We start from the raw sequence: 16,353 nt of genomic DNA, 5'->3' as shown, positions 1-16,353 counted from the left end.
TAAGTTTTTAACTTGAGCATATCATTATGCAACCTATGTGTTTTACAGATCTGTGTACAAGTGTTAAGACACTGATTTTGATTGTATTAACAGGGTTTAATGCTAAATAAGTTTTCTACTGGTCCGGTTTGGCCAGTGGTTTAATTTTTTTTACTTGCCCTGGAAAAATTTTCACAGGACTTGCCACAATCAATCAATCAATCAATAAGACTTATTTAATTGTTGACTGTAACATTGTATTGTAATTAATAATAACCATTTTGCACAAATAGGTACAATAGTTCAAAGATAAAACTAAAATAAACCATTCTTTTTCAGGCCTAACTATTCCAGTTAAGGATGCACTGAACAGGATTTTATTTATTTTACAATCAAATGAGCCGATTCCCATTCTCATTGCCAATTTATTTAGTTCTTATTCTTTTTCTCTTTTTTTTCGTTTTTACATTTATTAAATGTTTATTTTGCTCTGTTACTGGCCAAACTTACCTTGAGCAAACAAACAAACAATATATGCAACATGAAGCAAGTGCACAAAACAAAAACATCAGATGGGCTGAATTTATATTTTATTATTACTATTTATTATTATTATTTTTATTTCCTTAATTATGTGTGTGTGTGTCTGCACTATGTTTGTACTTTCTGTACTGGAAGCTCCTGACGAAATTTCTTCTGTGTGTAAACACCATAGACAGTAAAAGAAATGGACACAGCGACCGCATTGGAACTCAATTGAGACAAGTGAAGCCCATTTTTAGCGTTTTTTAGCACTTCCGTTTCTGACGCGCAGACTCAAACGAAGCTTGACGACGTCAGCAACCTGTCTGACAGATGTAAATCTTCTAGTAGCTGTGCATGCAAACTGCCATCGTTAATTTTGCAGAGACGGCGAGCTTGAGCGGGGAGTTCTTTGTCGTGAGTGAGCAGGAGTAAAGTATTCTGATTAATTATTTTGTATAGTATTTTAAAATGTAACGCCAGTACGCCATATTAAGTTAATTGCCTGCGAGCTTCTCCTCCTGTCTGTATGGTAATGCGACAGAGAGTCAAGTGGTTATGACGCAATCGTTAGCCTATTTTTTTTACAAAAACTGTTTATACGGGGCCATAATGTAACATAGAAGGTAATGGAGCCCTTTATACATTGTCGTGTATCTTTAGAAATAAATAATGGACAAACGGAGTCTTTAAACGCCTCAGATGTTAAGTTATTCGCTGTCAAAGTGACGCCAAAATGAATGGGAGTCAATGGGAATGCTAACGCAAGTGAAGTTCTGCTAAAAGATGGCAGCCCCCACCCGACTTCAACTTCCGGTCGAGTTCCTTGCCCCCTGGTAAACACTTGGCAATAAAGCGCTTTCTGATTCCGATGAAAATGCTAATTCAATCTCTGACAGCAGGTGGCACTTATAGAACACTAATCTAGCACTGAGTTATTGCTGCACTCAGAGCTGTGCAATTGAATAAATAAGTGAATAAAAATCTAAAAATAAATAAACCGCAATGAGTCTTGGGTTAATTAAATAATATAAAGATATCACTGTCCCTAACTTGCTGCCTCTCACTTAATTCACTTCCTAAATTAAATGAAAAAAAAAAAAAAAAATCCTTGGACGCTTATAATACGTCTATCTGGCAACATGACTGAGGCTAAGCTCGCATCCTCAATCACAACTCGCTCAAATGACGAGGCAATGCAACCTTTTCACGATGATAATATTTATTTATGTATTTTTTAAAACCCAGATATAGCTCCCTGAAATACTTCTGCGGCTGCCTCATCTACCTCAGCCATCCTGATCAAGACCTGTCACTGTGAGTCTGATCGCACCTAACCTGCCTTCCGTTTCCACTACACGCCTTCCTTTTCAACTAAACGCCTTCTGTTTCCACTATACTCTCTCTCGCACATACATACATACTCTCTCTCGCACATACATACATACTCTCTCTCGCACATACATACATTCTTCTCTTACATACATACATTCTATATATGTATGTGTGTATATGTATGTGAAAGGAGAATGTATGTGTGTGAGAGTAGAAATATATATATTTGTAAGGAGAATGTATGTGTGTGTGAAAACAAAAATATATGCATATGAAAGGAGAATGTAAGTGTGTGTAAGAGTAGAAATGTATGCATGTGTAAGAAGAATGTAAGTGTGTGAAAGCAAGAATATATGTATGTGAATGGAGAATGTATGTGTGTGAAAGCAAGAATATATGTATGTGAATGGAGAATGTATGTGTGTGAAAGCAAGAATATATGTATGTGAATGGAGAATGTATGTGTGTGACAGCAAGAATATATGTATGTGAATGGAGAATGTATGTGTGTGAGAGTGCCAGAATGAATTATGGCTTGTACGGCCCCTCATAGAACACAAGAAGCAGACACAGAAACAATAGAATAATCCACTTCAAAACAACAGTCCTTAACACAAGACGGGAACATTGGCTGGAATCAAGACAACTGCACACACTCACGCTCCAAGTGTTTTTATAGAGTTAGTAATTACAACCATACGTTTTTAAAAGTAAACTCAAAATGTTTGTTTTTGGCATTGGTGTGTGTAATTTACATTGTAGAGCAAAACGAACAAGTATCGTCAAGTTTATATTTACCACTTATCATGTTTTAAAAATAAATATAAAAACCCATAGTAAAGTCTAAAGACATTGAGAGTCAGTGGCTTTTAACACGACTATGTTTTCACCCAAAAACTGGAAACTTTTTATATGTTTTGCTTGTTTGTTTAAATGACAACAGCGTTTTGGGAACTAAAAAAAAAACGATTTTGAAAATGGGTTTCAAAGTGCACGTTTTTGACAATGCCACCATTATCGCTTCCACGTAAACACCCAATATGGGAATAATTCATGCACTTTCATAGTACATGTTAGGTATTTAGACATGAGAAGTACATGTCAATTTTAAAGGCAAGCGCGAACAAACATATGCAAAAATGGCGGAGTACATGGTACTGTTGTTGCTCAAGAGTTTGCTAACGCATCTTCAAGAAAGTGTGGATTTATTTCACCAATATTACAACCAACAGTGTAGACGCAATATGTACATCATATAATCATCCCTTCCCTACAAGTACTCATTCTGACCTGATGTACGTAATACAGCTTTTTGGCCATTTTCGCGGATATGTGTAAACGCATTTTGAAATCACTGAAGTGTATATGTGAAACCTTTTAAAAACGCTTTTTACTACACCATTGTCTTGTAAGCACTCTAAACAGCAGGGCCCGTATTCATAAAGATTCTAAGAATCCTCTCAGAAAACTCTACTTTTAGCTTAAAAACTTTTACGTAGGAGTCTTAGCTTAAGAGCGATTCAGGATCGACCTGAGAGCAACTCTGAGTAAGGAAAAGACAAAAACTTTCATCTTAGTGAGGAGGCGGGGTTGACCCCGTTGCTATGTATCTCAACAAAAATAAAACAAGCAATTTTAAACCTTTTAAAATGATTAAAACATTTACTTAAAATGAATTTAAAAACAGTTAGAAAATGTGATGGACACTATCTAATCTATAGCATCTTATTAACAGGGGCGGGTCTACGTGGTGGCCAGGGGGGGCACCGGCCCACCCTGAAATTCGATTGGCCACCCCAGGTGCCCCCCTTATAAGATGTCTTGTGATTGGTTCATTTTATGGCAAATCATCTATAGACTCTACTGAAGTTCGGGATTCAAAGAAGTGCAGCGTCTTCAGAGAAACAACGCTCGTCGCGATCTTGGACTTAATTAATTAATTCTTGACCTGGGTCTTCAGTCTGTGATTAACTCACCTCGTGTCTGACAAGTCTTCGGGTTCAAATCATTCCTTAATCACGTGACAGACCCATGCGCTATTTCTGACATTTCTGTCACTGTGTTTTTGTTACTGTTTCTTGAGGATCTGTGATGTTATTATTTTATAAATAAATAAAACCTTTTAATAAATAAAATATTGATTAATTTGTCTTTTTGACTGTCTATCAGTAAATAAACACTAGGCTATATAATAATCTAATAATCTAATAAAGTATTTATAGCCTAGTTTAATTTTTAATCCATTTTTAATAATATATGTATAAGATGCTTGCTCAAAAAGGACATAATGACATAAATTAAAAGCAAACAACATTTTGAATCCTAAACAAGTAACACTACAGTTCTATAGTCTAATCTGAAGGGTGAACTCAAAAGATATAAATCATACAACACGGTCATTTTTGAAGATTAGAATCCACTGTAAAAAAAAAAAAAAAAAAACAGAAAAAAACAATCAAAGTGATGTCGCCCTCATAGAGACGACTCGTTCTTCCCTAGTCACATTAAAGATTCGTCGTTCAAGAACGACACATCACAAGACACCAAACAAAGCAAAAGAGCTGGTAGGTAACCTTATGTATGGTTTAAAATGTTTGTATGGTTTTCTCAGATCAATGTTTTTACCCCGTCAGGCTCTGCTCGTGGTTGATTTCAATCGAATGTTCAGTCAACGTTTAATAAAACACAATAAAAGTAAAATACGATGGGGGGCTATCAAACAATAAACATGTCATGTTGATTTGCATATTTTGTATCCGTTTATTTTGTGACAGTGACCACATATAGCAAGATTGCACCAAATGACAATATGCACAGAATGTTCCATAATAATATTTGTCTGGTGACACGTTACTTGTTAATGCATGAGAGTAAGTCAGTTAGAGAGTCAGTTAAATTGTCAGGCCTAACTTAGCCATTTACACATGAAATGTTGTGGATGCATTCTGTGCATTTCATTTACAATTTGATTTTTTTTTTTTGAGATTGAGAAAAACAGACACACATAAGTGTTTCTTTTGAAGGCAGGGAAGAGAGCAGTGGCAAGCCATGAAAAGAAGTAAAGATATAGGGAGTTTCTTTCAATGAAAAATATATATATATGTATTCTCAAATTTAACTTAATGGATATATACAGGGATGACAAAAACTAAAGTAATCAAAAATGTGCTTTATTACTGCATTTGTTTACAAGTAACTTATTCAAGTTAAAAATAATAATAAAATCAATAGGATATACGTAATACACTTTAGAATTTCGCTTTTTTTTATTTGGGGCAGTGGCGGCCACCCCATTAGGAGGCAGTGCCCCAGCATGGCCCCCCCACTGAAAATGCTCTAGACACGCCCCTGCTTATTAACTGTCATCCATTGTTTGCAACACATTCCTTCTACCTCTTCGTCTTTCTGCCATTTCTCTTCTGCTAAAGAAACTCTTAAGCCTCTTAAAAGTCCTCGTTGGTGCTCCTAACAAGTTTGACCTTAAGACCTCTTTTAAGGGTTAAGATGCTTTCTGAATTACTTTTTTCTTTACTAGGATTTTTTCTTCAATTTTAGGAGTAAACGCCCACATTTCTAAGAATTTTCTTAGAATTTTGTCACTAGGAGCTACTTTTTTGCATTAAGATTCTTTATGAAAACGGGCCCAGTTCCCCAAACCATAAATTAGTTATAAATTGCTACAAGATTGTTTTGGTAGTATATGCAGGCCTTACTTGAACCCAGATCTCCATTTATTTGATATTTAATATACATTGCTCACATACATATACTACTCATCACGTACAAAAAACATTTATTCACTGATCTTCTCAGTTTTCACGTACTTCATCTTTTTGTCACACAAAACTATTATATGACTTCAGAAGACTTATAAAGTAGCCTAATATAATACTTGGGTCATATGGACAATGTTTTATTTATTTATATTTTGAACTTGGCAGAAGAGGTCAGTGAACTAACTTTAGAAAAATACATTCTTCGATAACGTTTCCAAGAGGTGGGCTTACAGTGATTCAATAGAATAATAATTTTTAGTTCCCCGAAGAACCATTCAGTGAAGTTTTTAAAAGAACCTTTTTTTTTTTCTTAGTGCGAAGAACATAAGAATAATCTAATGAAACTATTTCCTCTATAGAACCTTGCGAGTGTTGGAAAGGTTACATGGATGTTAAAAGTTCTTCAAGGAAAAATAAAAGTCAAAAGTTTATGATATAGAAATATAGAATGCATAAAAATATAATGTATAAATTATAATTTATAGAAAATGCCTGTCTGAAGATTGATTTCATTTTGTGTTCAAACGTCATAAGGGTTTGGCATCACATGAAAGTGAATAAATAATGATAGAAACGTTTTTTTTTTTTTTTTTGGGTGGACTGGTCCTTTAAAGACCTATTATTTCCCAGGTTGTTGAAGTTCAAAGAACTTTAAACTTGGCGAATGTCACGCATACTGTGTCCTAATGCTGTTAACATACAGATAACACACTCTGTCAGAGCTTAAATTAGCAGCATTCGTCGACTCTTACTGCTTGGTTTAAATTTGGTAAGTGGGGGCATGACACTACATCAGGCACCACTGAAAAGCCAGGTGAGTGATAAAGATTAGGTGTTGTTAGTTCCTGGGAAAGCACTATGTCATCACTGTACACTAAGCTTTAAGACAGACACCACAATGACATCTGCTCAAGAACGCTTTAGTCTCCAAACTCTAATTTACAGTTAGAGTTTCCTTCTTGGTTTGTCTGAGAGCTGTTATCTTGTTTCTGCCCAAACCAACATGTATGCTGAAATGCAAATTGCATCTGGCACCAAGGCACAGTAATTTGACGTAATTACTACAGCTCGATACCAGAGTACGCTCCCACTGCATGGCATGGATCCATCACAATAATCAGTAATTGCTCTCCATTTTTGATTCAAAAAGACCGAAACACCCATTACTCCGTTCCACAGCAGTTGATAATGCCACATTACAGAAGAATCCTTCACCAAATTCTATATAGTACGAACTCAACACCTGTAGGGCCCGGCGTTTTCATCATCTGCTTGGATTAAATTGTAGTCATCATCATAACCATAATCACAGTAATAAAAAAGTCCTCATCCTCTTGCCAAATTACGGTGGCATTTGATTTACAGTAATTGTGCGGGAGAGGAGGGTTTACGCTACAATGCACTAGCTATGCTTCGTCTCGACCGGCCGAGTCCAAACACGCACACACCTGCAGGACACTTACACCTGAGAAGGCCAGGGGCCGGATCCCAACGCTGTGCCCACATTCCCCGAGGCACACAATGACTAACATTGTGACATATACAATAAACCAGGTGTGGAGGATGATGTTTTATTATTAGCCTAGAAAATTTCATTTTCAAAAGATTATATTCCAGAGCATTACACATTGATTTGTTATGGATGAGGTTAAGACATCTGAACTATTATATTTCTGGATGTAATTAAGTCATTATGTTGTCAGGCACAGACAGAGACCCAAAGATTGCAGTCGGTGAACGTTCAAAATGTTTTAATAGAGATTTTTGAAAGCAATAATACACAATGTCACGTTTTGTTTCATTTTGCTTGCTTCTTTTAATACTGTGATTTGTTTTAAACAGAAAAATGGAACATAAAACAATACAAAAAAAAAAAAAAAAAAGACAGATCTCCAGGACCTTTAGCTTGGTTCAAGTATTTTTTCCACAGTTTTCAACAGGTAAACACTATAATCAGAAGACTAGACTCAATCATGCGACCAATTGAAAGCGACCTCAAATTTGTTCGACATAATTCGAAGTCTGTTCTGTTTTTTTTTTTTCATATGTGAGAAATGCCTCATCAAATGTTGAAGAAGAAGAAAACAAGACTTGTAGACATCTGCCATTAATTTTACTGACAATACTGGGCTGTAATAACGGAACCGTAATGTGTGAGAAATTGCTTTTTTGTAACTAGTCATTTAGTTTGGCAGTTAGACCGATTTAACACTGAGAAACATTATTCAATAAAAGCATGAGAAATCTTCAAGTAACATCTCTTTCAAAGAGACAAATTAGCGTTAAACTCTTAATTAGTATGTAGCGATATGTTTCTCAGCCCTCATTGTATAATTTAGCCCTTTAGAGCCCTAAACATTAGTGGCATTCAGTCTGGTACAGGCTCCTCTGTGGTGTTTTATGTAGGTGCTCCGTTTTTTTGGCTAGCCTGCATCCGTATTCTCCTCCTCGCAATCGCTTCCTGTTTTTTTCTCTCAATCTCAGCAGCTGAACATTTGGCATTGGTCGTATGGGACGAAATAAAAACTGCAAGACAACACAAACAAAAGTTTTGTTATGATTCTGTGCAATTGGACTGGGAAATGTACATTTTGAAAAGTGTGAACTTTTAAAGTTTGCATGCAGCATAAAAGTGAATTACTAGTCAGGTTTTCAGTAACACTTTAGATTAGGAAACATTCATTATTAATTTAAGAGTTTTCCCTCAGACTCCTAGTTTGGTGGTATGATATTAAGGTAGTATTGTACTAGTTATATTTAGGTATTTGGAAGGGTTAGGGGGATCTAGATGGCCATGCATTAATATGTGCTTTATAAGTTCACTTTATATAGTAAACAACCAATATACTACTAATGTGCATTCTAATAAGCAATTTCTAAACAGTGAATAGTATTCTCTAATCTAAAATGTTACCCATATTTCTACTGCAATAAGTACATCAGAGGACAACCATAAGAGATAAAGGAATAGCTTATCCTAAACTTTAAAATGACATTATTTACTCATCCTCACGACTGACTTTCTGCAACGGAGCAAAAAAAAAAAGAGAATTTTGAAGATTAGACTAGTGGCTGCCAAAGTACATCAAGAAATATCATCAAAGTATTTTATTGTGCACAATATTTGGTCACACTTAAGTCTGGAAACCAGTTTTCACTATTAACTAATCATGAACTACTGGGTTTTCTTTACATTGTTTTATTTTTTGGCGGCCCGTGACAATATCAACACTGACCACCACAAATAGATTTTCCAAAATGATTTGACTTTAAATAAACACGATCACTGCACAAGTGTTTTTATATAAAGGTATCTTACTGAAGGAATCTGACTGTCTTCAGAAAAGTTTTGATGTCATTTTTATTTAATCTTTCATATAATGCCTTCATCATGAGCGCAGCACTGTTTACATTTTACATTACGTTACCAGGGTAACTACTGTTTCTGCCGCTCTTACAGCGCCTTCTGCTGGAAGAGGATGACTTTGCACTTTCAACAAGCCCCTCTGCTGTTTTATATTTACATTATATACATATATACATTTCCCCCAGGGGAAGTGCCACCAAACACAGAGTGTAAGTCTTTGGGAAACACTGAACTATGACTTTTGACTCAGAAAAACCCTAATGTGCTGCTTCTTAATAGTAAGATAGTTAGGTTTATGTATTGGGTAATACAGAATAATGCATTAATATGTGGTTTTATAAGTATTAGTAAACAGACAACACACTCAACCCTCTATATTGCGAGTAAATCACTCGTGTGTGTGACTAAATTTTACTCAATGCGACTAAATTATGTCTATCGTTAGCCTTTGGCTAATAAATTCTTAGATTCTAGTCGCCAGTGTGTGTGCTTAAGGCTATTATAAGATTAGCACATTTTCACTCGCTGAACACTGACTGAGCGCTTCAGAGTTCTCTCTACATAAAGCGATCTTTACTTTTCAGTTTATCCCAGCTGTATTTGCCGAACTGTAAACTCTGTGTGAAGGCGCACAGCTCGCCGTTGCTTTGCTGATATCACTGTTTCTCACACATGCAAAGAGAAGAGCGAGAGTCTTACCACACTGAACTTACAAGCTACATGTAAACTATATTCTTTGTTGTATTTTCCTGTCAAAATAATGGAGTTCATTTTGAATTAGCTTTTTCGAACAAGCCGGTTTCTCCATAGTGGGCGGAGCAAATGCACAAATGGCAATTTCATTGCCAAGATGTGTGTAGAGGGTTGACACTGGTAATATGCATGCTCACAAGCAACTAAATAATAGTTAGAATTGGCCCCTAAACTAAAGTGTTACTCAATATTTTTTCATAAGTCACTCTATAGTTTTGTGAGAAATGCACTTAATAGGATTTACTCTCACTGGAATGCCGGTACTAGTATCGGTACCAAACGGTTCCCGGGCAAATTCCAATTGGAAGTGATCCCTATCCTCTTGTCTGCGTGTTGCTTTGAGATCATGCAACGATCCTTCTGCATTTGCAGTGCCAATGCATTAGATGACGTCATATACATTTCAAGTCAGCATGAGAAAGCAAAACCATGACGGAGAAAGAGATTCAGACCTCTTCCAGAATTCTTTCTGCACCTTCATGTTTTGAATACTAAGTGTGGAAACTGGCAGGAAAACATGACTAAAACGGTATCCAAAGTAACATAACACTATTTTATTTCAGAAAGTACTTTTTCTACTCATTTTGTTGACCATTTGACTTATAATCATGTGCAAGTTCAGGGTTTTGGCATTTTAAACATACACTGTGTAAGCGTATGCTCCTGAAAAAAAAAAAAAAAAAAAAATAGTCAGAAAGATTTGATGCATTGTTTTTGTTATGAGTTTTATATTTTCTTTTTTAAGGGTATGATCAAGTATTTTTCATTGTCTAGTCTTTAATAAGCCAACAAAAATCTCAAATTAATAAATCAAATGTAGGGCAGTACAATTATCACAAAAAATTTGAAATCTGCTAGTGTCTGTTAATTTTAAAGATGAAAAGTCTGTACTAAATGTTAAATTTACATTAAATGCAGAAAAAAAAATATTACTTTAAATTATTAATCTGTTAAAGTTTTATGAACTACATTGATTTGACATGTTTCTGATCATTTCACTTGAATTAAACCATAAAAACAGAATCCTGAAAAAAAAAGAAGAAAAAAAAAGAATTTTGGAAGAATAAAACAGATTCCATAGGGCTCTAAAAGTGTTATTAATTTGAATAAACTGATGTTTATTTCAATAAATTAATAATTTAAATTTAAACCAATCAAAAAAAAAAAAAAAAAAGAAGAAACTGCCGCTGGTGTGCTTCCGCCTAATTGAAAAGAGCATTGTGAATATTCCTGAATAAATTCCCTCGTGTTCCACAGAGGAAAGAAAGTCAATGGATTTGGAACAACATGAGGGTGAATAAATGATGACACAATTTTGATTTATGTTTAAACTATTCCTTTAACAGGTTAAGCAAACTTGCCTATTACAGTCATCTTCCTGTAGGAGTATTCAATGATGCAGTTTCAGAGCTTAGGTGCCACAACGTACAAAGCTTACCTTTGTTGGTGAGCGTCATGGAGTCCGACAGATGTCTTTTGAAGGAGTGATGGTGGGCGTTAGCAGCGTTTCCTACTGTTGAGCTGTGTGGCCTAACAGTCTGTGAGGAACCAGGCCGAGGTCCTAAGTCACTTTTCCCTTGTGCATGTCCATAATACTGTGCACTATGGCTTCTCAATCCAGAGCTGGAACTTTTAGTTGCCGGCAACACATTGTAGCCCTGTTTAAGTCCAGAACTGCTGCTTGTACACGGTACTGAATTTGAGCGGGCAAAGATGCGTGTGGACTTTGTGGGTTCTTGTGGTTGACTCTTATTGTTGATGCCCACGGTCTGGGCACGAATGGTGTCAGAATTGGAAGGTGCTTTAGATGCAAAGCTTCTTGATTTGTAATGTGCAAGGTTTTTGTTCTCCTCGTTCAGTCTTTGCTGTTCCTGACTGGTCGATAACTTCTCCACGTCATCGCAGGCCTGACAAAGAAGATCATCCTCTGCTTCGTCATTCCACAGACCATCGGAATCAAAAAGAGACTTCATGTCCTCCTCCGAAACCCCATCAAACTTGGCAGAAGAAGCTTGACTTGAAGCTCCACAGTCTTTGGTCATTCTGTCAAGCTGGACTGGTCTTGTACTCTGGGATGAATGTGTTTGCTGCTTCACTTGGTCCACAGGTGAAGTCTTTAGCAGCTTGTCAGTTGTGTGATTCTGAGCAGAAGCAGGCGGCTTTGATCTAAAAGTGCTTTGATTAGATGTTTGGACTTCAGGAAGTGTCTTGGTAAAGGTGCTGGTTTTGCTAATGCTCTTTTGAGTCTCTAAGCAGAAGTTTACAGATGGATGAACCTCGGCCACAACATGACATCTGCTAGAGCAAGACTCAGGCTGAGCAGTGCTCGGTTTCGGAGCTACATTCAACGGAACTGGGTTCTGTGTCATTTCTAACACAAACGAGTCATTCAGAAGGTCATCGTTTTCCCAGTCATCTTCAAAGTCCACCTTTGTGGTTTTAGGTGCATCTACAGGAGCGCTCTTCAGCTTTTGTTCTGCCGGTGCTACAGGTTCAATTTTGCTTTCTGGTGTGCAGTTTATTGACGGCGGGCTCAGTCTCCCACTTATGTGCTGAGTGGGACCGTCAAACAACGCCTGAAGCTCCGCCTCGTCCTGACGGGCTTGAGATGAGCAGCTGGTCAGTTGTTCTGATGAGACTTTGACAGATGTTGACCTTTCCGTTGACGCTTTGCCGTCACTTTGTTGCATATTGACTTGTTCTGTGCTCTCCTGTTTTTTCTCTTTGTCCTGGCGAGTCATATTGATGTCAAACTGCTTGGCAAGTTTCATGAGGTCCTCAACATTGCTCTGCCTGATGGAAAGAGATTGGGACATAAATATGAAAATCACAAATATATGACAGGGAATTCTGTGTGTATGTAAATAATGTCACTTGCATGGCTCTATTAATTTAAAAACACATACTGAAAATGCAATTCGTACTTACGTTAATCTAAGCACCCCTCTTACAAGATGAGCTTTTGATTTTTAATTAATTTTTAACTAAAGAACTCTGATCCAGTGGTGTAATGGTGCTGGAGAGATGGTTGGTGTGCTACAACTGTACAGTAGAGGTCAAGTTCAAATTATAATATTTAATATGCTTACAGTTGCATGTCAGGTAATACAGTCATATTATGTATGACAGTCCCAAAAAAAAAATGTTTAGAGCACCTTTTAAGTATTCATCATGTCGTTGATAATAGGACGCATACCGTGCTGAGATCCTCCGGACTCTGGGCTGTCTGATCTCTGGAGTGCAGGGTATGGCACCATCTCCAATCCACTGGAGCACTGAGTCCCCTTCATTTGCCTTCTTAACCTTAAACATACATTACATTTACCATGATACCCATAATTGCAATTGTACTGTCTATATTTGACTTAGTTTAATACTTACTTTTGGTGCAATTCTACTGACAATCTCAGATATTTCAATGACTCTCCCATCTCCTTGTCCTGTGAACAGTTACAAATGTATACACAATACAAAAGTTTTTTTTTAGGCTGATACACGATAAAAAACAGCAATCGGTTCACAAATATATTTAGTGTTTATATCATTATAAGCATGTTATAGTTTGCATGAGACATAAATAATACACAAATACAAAGATGAAGGTATCTTGAGTCGGACTTCGATAACACACACACACTTTTACTTTTTAAATTCATTTTACTGCTGAGATCTTATGTTTTACGTCACGTGAAACTTATCGTTCATTATCAGTTATTAACAATCCTGTTTTTTTTGGTTTGCATTCATGAAAGAAATGAAAAGGAACCCTCATATGTACAGTTGTTTAAGAGGATATAAATACAGACTACTTGAAGTTTTATGATCACACTTGCCATTCAGGTTCTGAGAGGGTGAGTTGGTATCCCAGATGATGTCTTGAGGGGATTCGGTCTCATTAGGAGAATCTCCACTGTGACAACCGTTGAATCGGATTCTTGGTCGGCGTTTTGGGGTGGTAAAATCTGAGAATTAAAATAATAATTACAACACTACGATTAGTATGGAGTGAATAACCTTCCACGTCGACACTAGCGATGAGTAACATTACTTTGGCCATGTTCCACTGTAGAACCATGCTATTCTTTGAAGTATGTTAGCTTGGTGTGTCATTTAAACAACACGAATATGAGAATCGTTAAGTTTAATGAAACCGCGACAGTAACGTTACTGTTTTCTAAAAAGAAACGTGCATCTGCTTTGAGCTCGATTGACGCGCGTTTTGGTAAGTTATGACTTACAAAAGTAAGTTATTACCTTTGCGACAGTTGTATGAAGTGTGACAAGACGGAGACTGGGACTGTTTGAGTCCGATCATTCGTCTCTTTGTTTTCATCTTGTTCTGGGAAACTTTGGAAGTTCTGCTCCGACTTTCTCTCGCATCTGATATATGGCACACAGCGATGTTTCTCGTGTCGGTCATGACTTATTTTAACTAATATAAACAATACCGCTCCAGGATTCATAACTTGGTTGAACTAGTGGAAAAATATCTGCGCTATCTGGTTTAAATCTGGAAAACGCTTGGGTGCTCCGGTAAGAGTGGTCTCCTACATCGCCGCCATGTTTTTTGAACATTTACATGAAGGCGCGTTCCTGATTGGCCGTTGGCATCTCGCGAGACTTTGTCTTCTCATTGCAGCTTTGTATCCACAACAGTTTGACCTTCTCGAGTAGCGCTGTAAATACATTACAACAATCCTTGTGCATAAGAAAAAACAATAAAATAATACAACGAAACTACAATTAATATACAATTAAAATCCACCCTGTAACTGAAACATGAACGTGAAAAATACCTTACAATAAATACACTACTTCTGGCTTTGACTGAGTAAAGCAGTGCATTGGATGCGTATTGTAGAATTACAGACATGCCAGAAAGTAAAATGCCTAGCTACATATTATTAATAATAATAATAATACAAAGTAGTTGTGTTTATGTGTTTATCCATGCTTTTAAAAAGTAAATAGGCTATATTATATTGATTTATACTATAACTTTGATAAATAAATAATTTAATAAATGGCCATTGATATAGCTTTATAATGGTCAACAGGGTAAAATTGCATGTCATAGTTCAACAAACTTGAAAATGAACATTAGGGTGGATTTTAGCATACACACTTTGAGATCAAATCTGTGCAAATGCACGCTTTATAAATAAGGCCCTAGCCTTCTGTGATGAACCATTTCTTTCATCTTTTATATCAGTGGCGCCGTAAAACATGCATACCATATGCACAGATTTGATCTTAATATCAGTTTCAAGATAATTGCGATTAATAGATCTCACTAAATCTAAAAGAGAGGCATGCATTTTCTGTGCGTACCTTCATGTCATAGAATCACATGTATGCACTTTTAAAAATTAAATTGCATTTCACTCATGGAATTCTGCTGTGCAAAAAAAAAAAGAAAAAAAAAAAAAAGGCCATGCCTTAAGAAAGCGAAATCAGCATTTCATCTTCTCCAACTATCTGCTATGGGTCTCTGAACATGATGTATCATTCTCCTTAAGCCCGTATTAAAATACCAATTTTCTTCTACCCATATTTCTTGTATTTTGCTCTACATTTTCTGTCAATAAATATTTCTGTTTGATTGCATTACAATACCTCAGTGTTCTCAGATATTTAATTTTGAAAACACATCTCTGTTGGTCTTCTGCCCATTGACTTCCATCCATTTGCTTGTCCTCGGAGCAATGCCTGCTGGACATAATCCAGCTGTTTATCCCACAGCAGCAACAAAACATGCTACGGTTCTCAGACATTCATCATAATACACTCTCGCTGGTTTCCACACTACCTGTAACCGTTCATTATAACAGCTGGATTAATGTCAAGGACGTTGCACTGCTTGTGTATTAAATATGAAATAAATATTGCTGTCTGAAGCTGGAAAACTGCTCTTTAAGCTGTAATAGGCAGAGTGACAAAAGTAAAGAAAAAAGTTTAGGGATAAAGAATAAAGCTTGCAGTATTTGAAGGGCTATTTTTTAAGTCCTCTAAATTATCAACATGATCAAAACTATGCTTAAAAACTTGTTGTATACAATATACTACAGGACTTTTGTCAGCTTATTGATAGTTTATACTTTTTAGCAAGTAAACTGCCTTTTAGTGTAATTCTAAAAATGCCCCCCTTCAGTTTGTGGTTTATGTTTAATGATTACTATGTTTTAAATGTAGGTATAACTTTCCTTTGATATGATTAGTAATATTTCAAGATTTACTGGACTAGAGCAACTAACTGTAGGTTTACAGTACTTAATTATCCATGCATTCTATTTTATAAAAATACTTAAAAAAATGAGTTTGTGTACTTGGACAGAGGACTTGGACTGCAATTATAAATGAACTCGTAATTGGACAGACTCGGGTGGACATGTACTTGGGCTTGACAAAGATATTTTGGACTGGAAACGTTTATAGACAAATCCAAACAACATTAAAGATAATAAGCTACAATATAAAATTAAGATAAAAATCGATTAATAAATGTCTTTCACTCAAAGACCCTTACTTGAACTCAACACTAATAATGTCAAAATGTTAAATATCAACTTCAAAGCACACTATAGGTGCTCAGTAGGACATTTTATTTGTATTGTGATTCAA

General features: G+C 36.1%; 1 protein-coding gene across 1 annotated transcript; it reads right to left on the bottom strand.

Moving 5' to 3' along the window:
* Positions 1-7,348: 7,348 nt before the first annotated feature.
* etaa1b (ETAA1 activator of ATR kinase b) lies at positions 7,349-14,324 on the bottom strand. The gene is made up of 6 exons (XM_026224548.1): positions 13,987-14,324; positions 13,566-13,694; positions 13,114-13,172; positions 12,929-13,035; positions 11,171-12,525; positions 7,349-8,138 (listed from the first exon to the last, which is right to left on the bottom strand). Exons 1-6 carry the CDS (start codon positions 14,150-14,152, stop codon positions 8,011-8,013), a joined length of 1,944 nt encoding a protein of 647 aa, XP_026080333.1. The 5' UTR covers positions 14,153-14,324; the 3' UTR covers positions 7,349-8,010.
* Positions 14,325-16,353: the final 2,029 nt, after the last annotated feature.

The sequence above is a fragment of the Carassius auratus genome, chromosome 38, assembly GCF_003368295.1.
Source record: "Carassius auratus strain Wakin chromosome 38, ASM336829v1, whole genome shotgun sequence".
Taxonomy (NCBI): Eukaryota; Metazoa; Chordata; class Actinopteri; order Cypriniformes; family Cyprinidae; genus Carassius; species Carassius auratus.
This window is presented reverse-complemented; position numbering and strand designations above follow the sequence as displayed.